At 38.0% G+C, this 17,185-nt stretch overlaps 4 protein-coding genes across 8 annotated transcripts; 2 read left to right on the top strand and 2 right to left on the bottom strand.

The window, feature by feature from the left end:
- Positions 1–75: 75 nt before the first annotated feature.
- On the bottom strand, positions 76–1,551 carry LOC103872847 (small nuclear ribonucleoprotein SmD3b). Its single transcript, XM_009151287.3, has 5 exons — positions 1,292–1,551; positions 774–826; positions 601–667; positions 450–503; positions 76–305 (listed from the first exon to the last, which is right to left on the bottom strand). Exons 1-5 carry the CDS (start codon positions 1,448–1,450, stop codon positions 246–248), a joined length of 393 nt encoding a protein of 130 aa, XP_009149535.1. The 5' UTR covers positions 1,451–1,551; the 3' UTR covers positions 76–245.
- A 243-nt stretch (positions 1,552–1,794) lies between these two features.
- Positions 1,795–7,714, top strand: LOC103872951. The gene is made up of 2 exons (XM_009151384.3): positions 1,795–4,761; positions 5,267–7,714. The coding sequence occupies exon 2, from the start codon at positions 5,273–5,275 to the stop codon at positions 7,712–7,714; it is 2,442 nt and encodes an 813-aa protein (XP_009149632.2). The 5' UTR covers positions 1,795–4,761; positions 5,267–5,272.
- A 905-nt stretch (positions 7,715–8,619) lies between these two features.
- Positions 8,620–12,593, bottom strand: LOC103872846 (uncharacterized protein At3g43530). Its single transcript, XM_009151286.2, has 6 exons — positions 11,787–12,593; positions 10,295–11,050; positions 10,059–10,220; positions 9,506–9,971; positions 9,072–9,431; positions 8,620–9,006 (listed from the first exon to the last, which is right to left on the bottom strand). Exons 1-6 carry the CDS (start codon positions 12,294–12,296, stop codon positions 8,795–8,797), a joined length of 2,466 nt encoding a protein of 821 aa, XP_009149534.2. The 5' UTR covers positions 12,297–12,593; the 3' UTR covers positions 8,620–8,794.
- A 254-nt stretch (positions 12,594–12,847) lies between these two features.
- On the top strand, positions 12,848–17,018 carry LOC103872950 (probable acyl-activating enzyme 1, peroxisomal). Of its 5 annotated transcripts, XM_033274026.1 has the most exons (9): positions 12,848–13,058; positions 13,372–13,471; positions 13,573–13,598; positions 13,683–13,759; positions 13,830–13,855; positions 13,946–14,299; positions 14,410–14,665; positions 14,763–15,251; positions 15,377–17,018. In XM_033274026.1, the coding sequence occupies exons 7-9, from the start codon at positions 14,594–14,596 to the stop codon at positions 16,835–16,837; spliced, it is 2,022 nt and encodes a 673-aa protein (XP_033129917.1). In that variant the 5' UTR covers positions 12,848–13,058; positions 13,372–13,471; positions 13,573–13,598; positions 13,683–13,759; positions 13,830–13,855; positions 13,946–14,299; positions 14,410–14,593; the 3' UTR covers positions 16,838–17,018. The 5 variants fall into 5 exon arrangements, with proteins under 5 accessions (XP_033129917.1, XP_033129916.1, XP_033129914.1 ...); XM_033274025.1 differs by having other exon boundaries at positions 12,864–13,471; XM_033274023.1 differs by having other exon boundaries at positions 12,864–13,598.
- The last annotated feature ends 167 nt before the right edge of the window (positions 17,019–17,185 follow it).

Here is a 17,185-nt window from a genome sequence, read left to right as displayed (position 1 = left end):
TAGCCAAAGGTTGTCTTTTACAAGGTACAACCAATTTTGTGTGCGTTGTTTCTTTTCATCTACTGCCAAAGAGTGGAGAATGCAAAAACATACCGTAAGGAAAACTTGTCAATTTTTTAACATCTTAGCATCTCAAAATACAGAACTAATAGTGAAGGACATTGGTTTTACAAGTGAACCTTAAAGCAATACACAACAAACGTAAGAGAGGCTGGCGTTGTTTGCAGATAGAAGCATAGATTCAATCATCTCCTCACAGGTGGTGCTACTCCCCTTCCTCCAGTTCCACGCCCAGTAGCCGGAGCCTTTACAATAAGATCCACAGAGATTTAAGGATCCAACAATTAGTACTTTAGTAGTGACAAAGAGAAAACAAGCATTAAGGACTTCATCAAATTTCCTAATAGTCAGAGTTAAAGGATGAGCTACGTAGTTTGCAGAGAGCTTACTTTTCCTCGCATTGCAGCTCTACCTCTGCCAACACCAAGTGATCCGCTCTTTCCCTGCATCAGTTAAGCAAAAAAAGGTATTATGTATACTCAAGATCTAGATAGAGACTCTAACATCATTCTTCATCAAGGGGGTTCAGAAAGCACATACCTTGATTCTAGCATCTAAGCGCTTGAACATTGGAGCATGCTTGAGAATGTCTGGTATGACCATAAACCTGTCAAGATCTCTCCAAAGGTCAATTACTCATCATCCACTAAGATCAGATGAATTACAGGAAACAGGAAACAAGCACACAAGTCAAAAGGAAGTGTTTACAGCACCTGACTTTGCTGCCTCGAATGAAGACATGCTCAAGCTGTGATACCTTACCATCCTGTGACACAACCATGGAAAAAAAAAACCACAACAAAAGCTCAGTGACTATTAACAAGCTTCACCCTTACTAAGCTGTATATCGAAAAAGAAACAACACTCCAAAAAAGTGAATTATATTACTCCAATGACGTTCTTTTTAGTTTCCAAAGAAGCACATGTTTTATTCAAAACGCGAACTCAAGGTACTCATAAGATGGAACAGGATTAGCTTTTAGTTACAAACTTTAGAAAAATTCACCTTTTTGGCCACTATGATCCTAGAGAGCAACTTACACACTTTAAATGTAACATTACAAGTACAAAACTTGATTACGTCTATGTTTACACATTGACTCATAGAAACCAATACTGTGTTTAGAAAGCTAACTCCTCCAAACTTGCCAAATCTAGGGTTTTCGCATCAATTAACAATGAAATCAATAAAACAAATCGATGACGTTTAGGTAAGAAGAGGTGAATTGACCTGAGCGGTAAAGGTAATGTCCTCGAGCTGGCAGTTCCAGTTATCCTCACACTCGATCATGCTTCCTCTGTAGAGCTCGCCGCTCTTTAGCTCAACCGTCACTATATGACCTGACGCCTCGTGGAGAAGCTTCACCGGTATTCCCAAACTTCGGCTCATCTCTGCGAAACCCTAATTACGACCACTCTGCAATCTATAAACCCCCCAAACAAAAATAAATGGCGGAAGGAAGGAGAGAGCGACTTAGATGTGACGGAGAGGCATTGCCTGTTTTAAAGATCTGTTATGATAATTGGGCCTTATTGTAAGCTCATCAATCAATTTGGGCCCAATTTAAAATTGCTTTTGGAGAGAGAAGATATAAGATAGCTGTACTTTTTTCATTGATTAGGCTAAATGGTCTTTACATACACAATCAAAGTCTTCACAACTAAACCAGAAACATATAACTGAAATAGTAAACCGAAAATAAAATAAGTGAACCATGAATTCTTGTAACAACATCCCTCTCCCTGAATACCAACTCTAAACTGAAATCATATGTTTCTTAGTAAGATACTTTTTGTTGTTAGTCTTCTTGATACAAGTCTCTAAAATTGTTTGAAACATATTGGCCTATGTTCGTAGAGTTTGGAAAACTGCAGAATTCGTCGTCTTTGGTATCTTTAATAAAGTTTCTTCAAATCTTATATCTTCTTCACACAAAGAGTTTTCATCAATTGAGTTTTCTTCAATTTTAATTTTCTTTTTAGAGCAGTTTTGAAACTTTAAATCAATCTCTTTTTTACTTGACTTCACAATCATGCCTTTTATATTTGCAGATAACTTTGTATATTTCTCAGCTGGTACTGATGAAATTATTTCCCTTTCCTTAGCTCATTTTTTTCTCATTACATTCTATTTTGTCCACATACTTAAATGTCTCAAAAATCTAGCGACTTCAGAAACCCAACAACTTCATTCAGATCCATTTCCTAAACAACTCCTCTTCTTTTAGTTTATTCATCGAAAACAACCCGATTTTTTTTATTTCTTTCGAATTAAACACATTTTTCTTTTAACTTCCACCTTAACATGATTGCCTTCGATTTTTTCAGAAGGAAGCTAGTAATATAATTTTTGAATTACATATGGTATGAAGTGTCGTCCAACTTCAGATATCGTCTTCTCTAGAACATTCTTTAAAATCAATCTTGTATGTTATTCACATCAGGTTCACAAAGATTCACTATTTATAAACTGGAGAAGCTTTAAAAGTAAGAAGAAGATGTACATATTTTGAACCAAGGAAGCTTATTGCTGAGAAAACATGGATCCTCCAGTGACTATGCTCATTGTTGCTACTGATGGTAGTTGTAGTTCTTTCTATTTTGTTTTTTCTCTTCCTATAACAGATTTTAAGTTTACAGGTGGCTGTCTGGACCATGTAACTTAGGCAAAACTGTGCAACCTTCCGATTCTCAAGCTATCCACGAGATCTTGGAGAGATCGTCGGTTACCAGTCTATTATATGATGTGTTTTCAGATTTGTAGGCGACGAGAAGTTACTCTTCTCCGACTGGGGTGATGATGATGAGAGTGTTTTTAGTATTGTGTTTGTTAAAACTTTGATTTGTGTGTTCATTTATGTTTGAATATTTGTTGAATGTTTTAGTTATTGGAATCAGTTAATGTCATCACACATGTACTAGCAAAAAGTATCTTACTAAGAAACATATTGACATTATTTCTCGTAGAGTTTGGAAAACTTCAGAGGTAAAATCCGTTTTTGGTATCTTTAACAATATTTTTTCAAATTCTATTTCGTCTTCACATGAAGAGTCCTCATCCGTTGAGATTTCTTCAACTTTCTTTTTAGAGCAGCTTTGAGACTTTAAATCGATCTCTTTTTACTTGACCTTACAATTTTTCCTTATGCACTTGCAAATAGCTTTGCCTTTGTCTCAGCTGATACTAATGAAGTTCCTTCCCTTTTCTTAGCTCTTTTCTTCTCATCACATTCCATTTTGTCCACAGACTTCTTAAATGTCTCCAAGAATTTTGGATTGTTCCAAGCCTCAATATTAAGCACTTGACGAAATACCAACTCTCCGAAGTTAAATTTCAAAGACAGTCCAATTTTATAAATGAGTTTAGCTTTGTCAAGTTTGAGTACACTCGGATTTGTTGTAGGTATCATGTTTGAACATAAAATAGTGTAGACGTTATTAATTAACTTGACTAGTGAACTTCAAGATAGTCAATTTTGATCACACATTAACCTTACCATCCGTCAGAAACCTAGTGACTTCATTCAGATCTATTTCATCATTCCTAAACAACTCCTTTTATTTTTGTTTATCCATCGAAGACCGAAAAATTTCTTTATTTCTTTCGAACTAAACACATTTTTCATCTAACTTCCACCCTAACATGATTACCTTTGATTTTTTCAGAAGGAAGCTAAGCATAGAATTCTCGAATTATCTATGGTATGAAGTGTCGTCCAACTTCAAATACTGTATTCTCTAGACCACTCTTCAAAATCAGCTCTTGTATGTTATTCACAACATGTTCATCAAGTTTCATCCATCTCTCAGCAATAAGCTTCCTTAACTCAAAATATGTATAATTTCTTCTTACTTTTAAAGCTTCTTCAGTTTATAAATTTTCTTTAGATTCCTTTTCTTCACCTCGAGAGTCGACCTTTATTACTCTAGTCGATTAATCATTAAAGAGTTCAGTAATTTCTTCGATTTTCATTCAATTTTCACAAACAGCTTCATATGCAAGTCATTGTCGTGACATCTTCAACTCACAAAATGTGGTTTCTCTTTACTCACATCAGTTGATACGTACTCCTCTAACATAGAAATATGAGTGTGTCTTTTGGAGTTTCAATCACTATATTATCACTATTTATAAACCATTTTGTATCACAAAAGCATACATAAATTACAATTTTCATATAAATAAGCTACAACGTGTGGTGTATCATAGTCAGTTATGTCCCAAAATTTGGTGTAAAGGTATTCAAGAAGAAATGACACAAAAAAAAGTTATAAAAACCATTTGCCTTGAACATTTGTGACAAAGAAAAGACACTGAGTTTGCTATGGGCAATGCAAGCAACTTGGGCACTTGATTATAGGGACATTATTCTCTTATAGGACATAACCCACCTTTGTTATTCTCTTACAACCTAACATCTTTTGCATGACCCCCAATGAAAGAAAATTACTATAAGGGCCTTAATGAATGGATGATCTACACCATTGGATCAAAACAAAATGAGCCACACGATTTGTCCTTCCTCTCTCTCCTCCTTATGCGGGACCCACCCTTCTTCTTCCTCTCTTCAATTAACGTAACAACCACCATTCTTCCTCACTTCAATTCTACACCAAACAATATCTCTTTTGAGAGATTGGACGAAGAACAACATAAACATCGACATCAAATCGTGTATCTTCCTCCATAGATGAACTTGGGTAATGCTCTCTCTCTCTCTCTCTCTCTCTCTCTCTCTCTCTCTCTCTCTCTCTCTCTCTCTCTCTCTCTCTCTCTCTCTCTCTCTCTCTCAAATTAGATACAGTACGTTGAATCATGTTTGAACCAAAGACATTACAGTAGTAAGAGTGATTTGAAATTGAATATAATGTAAATCTAATTATAATCATGAAATTGTGGAAGGAAAATTGTTTATATAATATGGTATAACTGGTACAACTAATGTTACTGTGATTGTTTATAAGAACTGTACGACTAGTTAAACACGTACAACTATATGTAACTTGTACAATATGTATATTGGTACAACTAGTGTTACTGTGATGGTTCACACGAAACATACAACTAGTTAAACTGGTACAACTATTAGTCACGTATACAATATGATACTGGTACAACTAGTACAAATGTCATCACTGCTACATGTATAACTAGAATAACCGGTACAACTACTAAGTGGTGATGTTGTTTATTATACATTTTCAGGTAACTATGGATAACAACAGACGTGTGGTGATATATTTTGATCAAGGGGGTAGTTATTCAGATGTGGGAGATGAAGTTCGATGGAAGCGGAAAGACCGACATATTTCTACTTTAGTGTTTACGATGAGAAGTGATGAGGAGGTGACTTACTCTCAGTTGGTTGATAGAGTATGCATGAAAATGAAGATTGATGTAGCTTCGTCCAAGATTCAGCTGAGTTACTTTCCGTTTGGAATGGATGATAAGAGGCCATGTTACATCTTCGATGATGAAGATGTTTTAGGATATTTATTGGAAGTCGAAAAAAATCAGAGGCGTACTGTCTTGCACGTGGAGCTCATAGAATCTGTCTCACAAAACCAAAGTAACGAGATGTTTTCTAGGGATGAGGAAATTATTAGTGATGCAAGAGCTAATGATGATATGGTTGGTCTTAAGGAGTTGACGACTATTCCTCATATTCAAGAAGATGAGAATGAGAAAGGCGATGAAGTGGGTACTGAAAAAGATGATATGGAGAAGTTGGCGGTTGTTACACCAGCTGAAACACCAGTTGTACATTTCGAGTGGGATGACGGTATTGACATGGCTTTGCACCAAGAATTTGAAACTAAGCATGAAGTGAGAGATTTAGTGGACAAAGCTGTGCATAAGAATTGTTTTGAGGTTGATATAGTGAAGTCGACGCCTCGACTTTACGTATTAAAGTGCCGTGGGGTTGGTTGCAAATGGTATTTACGAGCTGCAAAGCTGAAAAACTCTGATTTTTTCACTATAAGGACGTATCGGAAGATGCATACTTGCGTTAGGATAGAGGAAAGTGCAACCAAGAAGGGGAAAAGAGGCACACCAAGCTTGGTCGCATCTGTGCTGCAAGCTGATTATCCAGGAAAATACAAGACTCCAACACCAAAGGATCTCATAGATTTGGTTGAGAACAAATTGGGTGTTAGGATTTCATATGCTACGGCTTGGAGAGGAAAATACAAAGCTATCAACGATCTGCGTGGGAACCCAACAGAGAGCTTTGCTAGACTGCCGTCTTACTTGTACATGTTGGAAAGGTTGAATCCTCGTACTGTCACCCGCTTAGTAGTGGATGAGAAGAACCAGTTTAAGTATGTGTTCTTCGCGCTCGGAGCTTGCATTGAAGGGTTTAATTCCATGCGGAAAGTGATAATTATGGATGGAACTCATCTGAAGGGTGTGTATAAAGGAGTGCTTCTTATTGCCACTGCTCAAGATCCAGATCATCATCATTATCCTCTCGCTTTTGCTGTAGTAGATGGTGAAAAAAATGCAAGTTGGAGTTGGTTTTTGACTACATTGAAAACCTTGATACCAGATGATCCCCAACTTGTATTCTGCACTGATAGAAACCAAAGCATCATCAAGACAGTACACGAGGTCTACCCACTGGCGATCCATGGATATTGCATATATCACTTGGCTAATAATGTGAAAGGAGCATGCAGCCATGTTAGGAAAGATGTGGTTGCACATGAGTTCAAAAAAATTGCTGGTATTTACACAGAAAAAGAGTTTAGAAGAAAATATATTGATTTCAGAAGAAGGTATCCTCAGGCCGCTGAGTATCTGGATGAGAGTGTGCATGAGAGCAAATGGGCAAGATGTCAATTTCCAGGAGCAAGGTACAACATAGATACAACCAACACTGCTGAATCTATGAATGGTGTTTTCAAGGAACAAAGGAATTATGCACTGCTGCCAATGATTGATGAGATCGTGGGGAAGATTATAGAATGGTTTAATAGATACCGACAAATTTCTATAGGGGTTCCACAGAGGCAGCTACTTGTCCCACGTGTGCATGTTGAATTGCATGAGAACTGTCCGATTGCAAGAACACTTCACGTGGAGGTGCTAAACACATTTGAACGTCAGTACAATGTTACTGGTACGGATGGGAAAGGTTATTTGGTTGATTTGATCAACAAAACATGTCACTGTCGGCATTTTGAAATTGACCGGTATCCTTGTGTGCATGCGCTTGCTGCGATCATGAAGTATTGCAGAACTACAACAGATGATACGCTAGAGCAGTTGGTTGAAAATTATTGTTCTAAGTATTATTGGATGGAGCAGTGGACATTGGCATATTGTAGGACAATATATCCAGTGCCTCATCATTCATCCTGGCAAGTTCCTGAGGAAATACAATCTCAGGTTGTGTTCCCGCCGTATGTGGAGAAAAAAAAAGGAAGATTACAAACTACTAGATTCCCATCTGCGGGAGAATATCGGAGGAAGAGAAAGAAAAAGTATGCACCATTCTCGGAGTGGCTTGGTGACAGCAGTGACAAAGATGACAACGACAACGATGACATCGATTACGAAGAAAGCAGCAATGAGGGAAGTGACAGCGAGGAAAGTGGCAGCGAAGGAAGTGGTGACGAGGGAGGTGACAACGAAGGAAATGATGAATGACTCCAACTTATGTGTTATGGAACTTGCTTATATGTTGTGAGTCTTACTTATGTGTTATGGAACTTATTTATGTATTGTGGAACTTATTTAAGTGTTGTGGAACTTATGTAATGTGTTGTTTCTGTTAGGTATGACAGGTACAACTGGTAAAACTTTATATAACATAACAATCATGTTTATGTGTTGTCGTACTGGTACAACTAGTACAACTATATGATGTAATACTAGTACAATTAGTACAACTAGATTATATACACGAGGAAGGAAATACTGGTACAACTGGTACAACTTCTTAAAATATGACATTTTAAAACTCTATTTTGGCTTTCAATAATTAAATAACAATAGAATATATAAGTTGGAATGTCCTAAGAGTGGTCCATCCTAATTTTTTGAAGTTTTACCAAAAAAAAATTCAATTATTACACAATCACATAAGTTTGCATGATCTACCTTATACTTTAAAGGTTTGTTTACTAGTTTGTTCACTATATTTTTGGAAAACATACACAAAATATATTTTAACAAAATTAATGGTTAATTTGTATGTGGTTCAATTCATTTAAGAATTAAAAGGCTGTACAACTGAGGTTTATATATTTTAACTGTGGTACAACTACACAATTCAAATTCTCTACCAAAATACAACTATGAACAAACTTGTACAACTCAAAACCTGGTACAACTATGTGTTGGATTGTACAACTAAAATACTGGTACGACTACTTGTTAATAACCTTATTATGTTTTAGCTGATTATCATGTTTTAAATGTGTCACACATTTTAAGAACAATAGTTGTACCTTTTGTTATTTAGTTGTACCAGTTGTATCCGTTAGAGAAATTTTGCCATAGTTTACTCGGTAGTATTAGTTATACCAATAATTTGTCAAGTTCAACAACAATATGACAAACACACGTTCACTACTAAATCAGAAACACACAAGTTCTATGTTTCACAAAAGCAACACCAAGTCTTAAGTTTCACAACAGCAACACAAGTCTTATGTTTGGCAAAAGCAACACCAACATCCAAAAGCAGCATAAAGTTATATGTTCAAAATACAAGAAACACATAGATTACTTCTCAACATATGGAGACTGCTTCATACGAGAAGGCTTTGGCACCCTCTTCGTCTTCTTCGGTGAATCTTCTTCAGCATCTCCATCCATTTCATCCGTAGATTCTTTCTCCCAAGCTTTCTTCTCCACAACTTCTTTCTCTGCAGCTTTCTTCTCCACAACTTCTTTCTCAAACTTCTCTGCAGCCGCCACCATCACTTCAAGATCCTCTGCAAAATATATTAAAATCAGATCACAGCTAAGTTACAATAAAAATTACGATAAAATACATTACCTTGCAGTGCGTGCTCGGGGTCATTCTCAACCTCCTTCGTGGCCTCCTTATCAGTATCATCTTCTGCCATCTGCTCGGGTTCAATCTCGCCTTCCTTTGTGGCCTCCTTATCAGCATCAACATGGCTATCTTTCTCATGCTCATTTTCTCCATCCTCTGTGGCCTCCTTATCAGCATCATCTTCTGCCATCTCCTCGAGTTCATTATCACCCTCCTTTGTGGCCTCCTTATCAGCATCAACCTTACTTTCTTTCTCAGGCTCATTCTCTCCATCCTTCGTGGCCTCCTTATCAGCATCATCTTCTGCCATTTGCTCGGTTTCAGTCTCACCCTCCTTTGTGGCATCTTTATCAGTATCATCTAAAATAAAAATATATAAAGGTTAATCATCTGTCTTAAAAACAGACCCTAATAAATAAGATCATAATTTATACCATTTTCTTGGCCTCCACCAGTGTCAAAACGATCATGATCAAACAAGTCCTCCATGTTCCCAAATCTGTCCCTCGGGTTGCGGTCATCTTCCATACTCTTTATTCTTGCTTCCAACTGACCAATTATGTCATCTCTCACCTTCATGCTTTCTTCCAACTGAGCAACTCTTGTTTCCAAACTCTCACATCCTGCCTCAGTTTCCTCACACACCCTCGGACCCTCAAGTTCTTCACAAATCCTCTCAGGCTCGTGTTCTATCTTTCGAGTTTTGACATCCATCTTGTACAGATCCTCCCAAAGAATTTTTACTTGGTCATGGATAATAATCTTGTTCCAACCATCAACAATTGGGTCATCTATATCCCCATCATCTCCCAGGTCAACATCATCCCATAACCCATCATCAAAGATCTCAACTGATAGATCTGTCTCGCTTCCAGTTGGTTTCAAAATATTAGAAATTTCCTGAAAAATTAACCAAAATATCACACATTAAGGTAAAAATATGAAGACTTGAAAAAATGACACAAAAATTCACTTCAAGTGTATCACCTTTGTTTCTCCGAGCTTCTCATATATCTCGCTCAACGCATATCCTGACGACCCATTCGCTAGGAATCTCGACTTGCACATTCTTGGACAGCTATCATCAAATTCTTCAACATTTTCTCTAAAATTTTCCTTCAGCACTTGTATACTTTCAAATGCCAATATCTGCACACCATTTTAAACTAACATATTAGTAACAAATTATACATGTTATATGCCATTCAGTTAACAATTATTACCTCCAGTGGGTTGATAAACCCAGGAAATGTCCAAGAAGCCTTTACAGTTGGGATCTTTCCTCGAAAATGCTTCACCATATGCTTTATCTCCTTCAAGGAGTCATCAAAGGTGAAACGCCCCCATGGAAACGTGTGGCACACCCTAAGATCATTAACCATTCGGAGAAGAAAATGGTCTATAGGGGTTCCATACCTTGATCTTTGAAAAATGACTGTGGCCAAGAAATAAAGCACAGCCATCCTCAACCGTTCATGACTACCATCATATTTCATCTTCTTTAGCTTCTTTAGGACATCAGCTGCTGTCACTTTTAGTTCAGGAGGATCGTCACCCTTCTTCTTTGGTGGTTGCTGAAAGTACTTCTTAGCAAACTTCAAACTCCCAATGCTCTCATAGTTTTCTGGATAAGTGTGGCAGTATAGTCCTGATATGAGACCATGTTCTCTGATGGAGTAACGAATGGGAACCCCATTTACCACAAACCAAGCCTGTCTCTTCTTGTCGACTTTTATGGTGCGAATCAGTAACATCCACAATCCCATCACCTTTCTCCTTGAGGAGCACTCCATATGGAAAATATGCTTGAACTGTGGGTGCGCATAAAACCACTTCTTCTCGGTTGCATGAAAATTGTCAATCAACTTGATGAACTTCGTTTGATGACACCTTGAGGAGAGCTTACAGGGTTTCCCATATTCGGCTGGTTTGAAGTAAAACTTGTGTGGTTTGATTGCTCCTCCAGCCATCTCCTTTACCTACACAAAAAAAAAACATTAATACAACTGAAAACTAAGGAGTTGTGCTGGTAATACAAGTTATATTGGTTATACAAGTTCTAGTTGTACGAGTAACACAAGTTATACATATACGAGTTATACTAGTAATACACAAGTTCTGCTACAGTCGTAGTTGTACGAGTATTACAAGTTGTATACTTAAATTTGTTTAAGTGGTACGAGTTATACAAGTAATACAAAAACAGTAGTACAAGTTATACTACTTAGATTTGTTTTACTTGTAGCTACATATGTTCTAGTTGTACGAGTTATACAAGTAAACGTAGGACAGTTGTACGAGTTATACTAGTTACATATGTTCTACAAGTTATACATATAATAGTTGTACAAGTATTACTTATTAGATAGGTTCTAGCTAGTTGTACGAGTAATACTAGTTATACAAATAACAGTTGTACAAGTTTCACTAGTTAGATAATTACAAGATGTATGAGTGATACTTGTTTTACATATTACAGTTGTATTAATAAAACGAGTAAAATTGTCATGTTCTAGTTAGTTAAATTTTTAAGAAGTTGTACCAGTTATACAATTTTACATTTCATTTCATATTGTATTAGTAAAACAAATTAAACTTCTTCATTTGTACAAGTCACACTTATCTTTAAGTACAACTAGGTTTACTAGTACATCTATATATAATATATCTATGTTCTAACATATTACAAAAACTGACTTCAAAATGATTTCTTACCATTATTTGCTCTTCTGTAGCATTAGGTTCTCGTAATCTGGGAGGCTCACCATGCGATCCCATTTCCTCATTGTCTCCTTGTTCCGAATAAGGTGTCCCGCCCTTCGTGGAAGACTGGGAAATAGATGCATCCGGAGGATCTTGTTGGTGTGGCGGATTTTGTCTCTTCGTTGGTGGAGGATCTTCTGATGTTGCTGGTGGTCCTAAGGGTGTCTCCTCATTGTCAGGTTGAGTAGGAGAAGCAGAAGCAGCAGCCGGATTAGATTGAAGATTTTTAGGGTTACGGTTTGAAGTAAGACGCGGCCGCTTCGTGGGTTGAGACGACGACCCGCCGTCGTCTGCTTCGTGTTCCTCTGCTGAAGACGATCTACCCCGTTTCTTCTTTCCCGTGGGCAAAGTCATCTCCTTCTTAGCCGGTTCAACCTCCTTCTTCTTTGTCGGTGAGGATTTCTTTTTCTTCTTTGGTGGGGATTCTTTCTTTTTCTTGGTGAATCTTAGTTTAGATGTCATTATCGCTGGTGGAATTGATGAGTGAAGAACAAAATATTCAGAGATCGTGAAATGAAGAAAGTGGGGAAGTTGTGTTACGATTTAGGGATTTAGGAGAATAGGATCCGAGTTTTAGATGGGTCGGGTTTATGGGTGGGGCTAGTAAGGGCATGAATTGTAAATAAATCAAAATCGTTTGGGCTTTTAGCTATTTTCCCTTATTTTGTATTTAAATTTTAATGAAAACTAAAAACAAATTAAAACAGGGTCACGAGAGAATTTTTGAAATCCATGTGTCTCATGACAGAATTTGATCCTGATTATAGGCAGGAATGTGATGTTTGAGGGAGACAATTTCATGGTTAATGATATCCTATCAATCATGATAAAGTTAATCATCGCCTACACTAATCGCTTTAGGCATGTAAGGGAGAGAGTCGTTAGCTGTTTTAAAAGCTGTATTATGATAATTGAGCCTTACATTAAGGCCATTAATCACTTTAGACCCAATTTGAAAATTATTTTTGGCTTCCTATATTTTAATATTAATTACATTCTAGTCCTTGTTTTCTTTTGTAGACGACGGTGGATTTCACATGCGGATTAAGACGACGAAGGAAGCTCTCTCTCTCCGTTGTAAAAGTTAGGTTTTTGATTGGCTGTTGTGGCGGAGGAGAAGGAGAGGAAAAGAGAGGGAAAGTACAAGTATAGCATAATCGTTCTTACGTACAACGAGCGCCTCAATATCGCTCTTATAGTCTACCTCATTTTCAAGCATCTCCGGTAAAAATTATCACTTGTTTTTACTGAATACGAATCCGATCGCCCATTAGTAATTCAGTATTTAAGGAGGAGAAGTGAGGGATCATGGTTTTACATTAAAGATCCAAACTTTATAATCTTGTAACTAAGTGTAATGATCCACTGTTTAGAAGTGACTTCATGTTGTCTATAGTGGCTTTGGAGATTGATCCTGGTTGTGGCTGCTTCTGTTAATCGATTTGAACTTGTTGAGATGACTTTTTTTCTTCTGTGGAATGTTATTGAGAATCAATACCAATACTAAGGAAACTTTGACTTTTTGAATGGTGTTTAGGGATGTTGATTTTGAGATAATTGTTGTGGATGATGGGAGTCATGATGGCACTCAAGAAATTGTCAAGCAACTGCAGGACTTGTATGGTGAAGGCCGCATTGTGAGTACAATAACAGAGTTAGTTTGAATCTGAATACGTAATCCAGTTTGTATTCTTCGGTTTAGGTGAACTTGTGATTTTACTGTGATTCATCTTTTAAGAGCTAGAGCCAAGAAGCTTGGTTTGGGTATGTATTTGTAACTTTTTCATCTTCTAACTTTGCTTTACAGTAAGTGAGAAATTACTAATCTTCTCGCACAATCGATCGCAGGAACTGCATACATACATGGTTTGAAGCATGCTACAGGTGATTTCGTTGTAATCATGGATGCTGATCTTTCACATCATGTAAGAGTCACCTACTGAATTTTCTTTTCCGACTTGTTTTGTTGAGCTAACTCACTTTTCTCATGTGAAGCCAAAGTATTTGCCAAGTTTCATCAAGTACGTAGAGTCTTATTGATCTCTTACAAATTTCGGAAGCTTATAATGACATTTTAATTTGACTCTCTTTTGTTGGCTATGTCATGAAAGAAACGACTAGAGACAAATGCAAGCATAGTAACAGGTACGGGATATGTAAAAGGTGGTGGTGTACACGGGTGGAACCTTATGCGGAAACTCACAAGCAGAGGAGCAAATGTGCTAGCTCAAACACTTTTATGGCCTGGTGTATCTGATTTAACCGGGTCCTTCAAGTAAGAAATTCAACTAACTTATGTTATTCTACTGAATCATTTAATAGCTTTACGACTGGCCTCCTTATTTGAAAGGCTATACAAGAAATTGGTGTTTGAAGACGTGATTAGCTCATGTGTGAGTAAAGGTTGTGTCTTCCAGATTGAAATGATCGTTCGTGCTACCAGAAAAGGATACTATATTGAAGAGGTCTCTCTTGTCTCTCCTCATATATAAATTATCCACTTATGATTCTGATTCCTTTTAAATCAAATTATTATTCATGATTCATATGGTACTCCTCCTTCTTCATCTGTCAGGTACCAATCACATTTGTGGATAGAGTCTTTGGAACTTCGAAGCTGGAAGGATCCGAAATAGTGGAATATCTAAAAGGACTCGTCTACCTTCTTCTCACGACTTAAAGGGACGAGACTAAACACAGCCCAACAACACATAAATCTCTATTTATACTCTCGTTTACTTAACACTTGAACTTTGAACATGTCTTTTAGAAACTTCAGTTTACCTTTGACTACCTACATAGAGTTTTGCATCCGTCAAAGACTCAAAAAGGTTCATACTATCTTAAACGTTGTTTTTTTCTTTTCTTCTAGATGTGGAGTTTGAGATGTCCTACATTTGAGAGTTGTTAGGATCCTGACAATTACAGAAGCAATCAAGCAAAGGCCCAAGAGAAGAGTTTTGGGCTTTAACTAAAGGACAAGTAGAGAAAGCAATCATACAAAGCGAAGCACGAAGATGGAAGAACCAAGTGGCTGATTATGTGGCCATCTTTTCTCCAGCAATCATTACCATTTCTATCCCAAATTGGATACAGCTGCCTTGTAGGATAGCTGATAAGAACTCTTTACCCCCATTCATGATAAGCACTTTTCTCGCTAGAGTCTGTCTGAACAAAATCACTTTCCGTCCTACCAAAAAAAAAAAAAAAAGGAGAAAAATGGAGGGAACTATTAAGTCACGGGCCAACTACGTTCCTCTCACTCCCATCAGTTTCCTTGATCGATCCGCCGTCGTTTACGCCGAAAGAACATCTGTAGTTTACGGCTCCGTGACCTACACGTGGCGCCAGACCCGTGACCGCTGCGTCAGAGTCGCCTCCGCTCTCTCCCAACTCGGTATCTCCTCCGGCGATGTGGTAAAAACTAAAAACCTCTTCTTTACGTAGATTTGATTTTATTTTAAAGATTTCAAATAAAATTTTCGACTTTATAATCGAAATTTTGTCGTTTAGTGATGTGTTTGTTGTCGGAACTTGATCAGGTTTCGGTGTTGGCTCCAAACGTGCCAGCGATGGTTGAGTTACATTTCGCTGTCCCCATGGCTGGAGCTTTGCTCTGTACACTCAACATCCGCCACGACTCCGCACTCGTATCGGTTCTGCTAAGTCACTCAGAGACCAAAGTGCTTTTCGCAGATCATCAGTTTCTCCAAATAGCTCAGGGAGCGTGCGAGATCCTCTCCAAGAAAGGCGAGAAGGTCCCTCTTCTGGTCTTGATCCAAGAGCCTAGCGTTGTTGTTTCAGGGAAGAACAAGAAGAGGTTGATGGAGTACGAAGACGTTGTCTCCATGGGGAAATCGAACTTCCAAGTTATAAGACCAAAGGATGAATGTGACGCAATCTCTCTGAACTACACATCAGGCACGACTTCGAGCCCCAAGGGTGTTGTTTACAGTCACAGAGGCGCTTATTTGAATTCTTTGGCTACCGTTATACTCAACGAGATGCACTCCTCGCCTACTTTCCTATGGACTAATCCAATGTTTCACTGCAATGGATGGTGTTTACTGTGGGGTGTTGCCGCCATCGGTGGGATTAATATATGTTTGAGAAACGTTACCGCAAAGGGTATATTTGATAACATTGCTAAACACAATGTGACTCATATGGGAGGTGCACCAACAATACTGAACATGATCGTTAACGCTAGTGATTCCGAGAAGAAACCGCTTCCTCGGAAGGTGTCTTTTATAACCGGTGCTGCACCACCACCAGCTCATGTGATTTACAAAATGGAGGAGCTGGGGTTCTCTATGTTTCACTCGTATGGGTTGACTGAGACTTATGGACCAGGCACGGTCTGCACGTGGAAGCCTGAGTGGGACTCTTTGCCTAGTGAAGAGCAGGCGAAAATGAAGGCGAGGCAAGGAGTGAATCATATAGGGATTGAAGAAGTCGCTGTTAAAGATCCTGTGACCTTGAGGACTTTGCCGGCTGATGGTGTGTCTATGGGTGAGGTTGTCTTCAGGGGGAACACGGTGATGAACGGTTACTTAAAGAACCCTGAAGCCACCAAGGAGTCTTTCAAAGGAGGTTGGTTTTGGACTGGTGACTTGGGGGTTAAACATCCTGATGGCTACATAGAGCTGAAAGATAGGTCCAAAGACATTATAATCTCTGGGGGAGAGAACATAAGCTCGATCGAAGTGGAGTCTGTTCTGTTCACTCATCCTTGTGTTCTTGAAGCGGCTGTAGTTGCGAGGCCTGATGAGTATTGGGGTGAGACTGCTTGTGCGTTTGTGAAGCTTAAAGACGGGTCTAAGGCAACGGCCGAGGAGATTATAAGCTACTGCAGGGGGAAGCTTCCGCATTATATGGCTCCGAGGAGTATTGTGTTTGAGGATCTTCCTAAAACATCGACTGGGAAAGTTCAGAAGTTTGTTCTGAGGACTAAGGCTAAGGCTATGGGAAGCTTATCAAAGAAAGGAACAAGCAAGCTATGAAGTGGTAAGGTTTTTTTTTGTGTATCATGTTGGTTAAGGTAAACCGGAAATTGTACTACAGACAATCCAAGTTGTGTCATTCTGAAATAAAGTATCATGTTGGTTTAAGATAAACCGGAATGATAATTGTGTTCTAGAATAAACCAAGTTGAAATAAATAAAAACAGGTATGAGGGTTGTATGGTTGTGGAAGATTAGATAGGTATGAAGTTGTATGGTTGTGGAAGATTAGATCTCTAGCATTTTCTGACTAGGAGTTGAATCTGATGGCAAGTGGTTATATTTATATTATCTTAATTACTTTACTAAATTTGCATTGAAATGTACTTCCTCTCTTTCATAAATAGT

Source organism: Brassica rapa, chromosome A06, assembly GCF_000309985.2.
Source record: "Brassica rapa cultivar Chiifu-401-42 chromosome A06, CAAS_Brap_v3.01, whole genome shotgun sequence".
In the NCBI taxonomy this organism is placed as follows: Eukaryota; Viridiplantae; Streptophyta; class Magnoliopsida; order Brassicales; family Brassicaceae; genus Brassica; species Brassica rapa.
The sequence above is the reverse complement of the archived record's forward strand: the minus strand, read 5'-3'. Positions and strand labels throughout refer to the sequence as shown.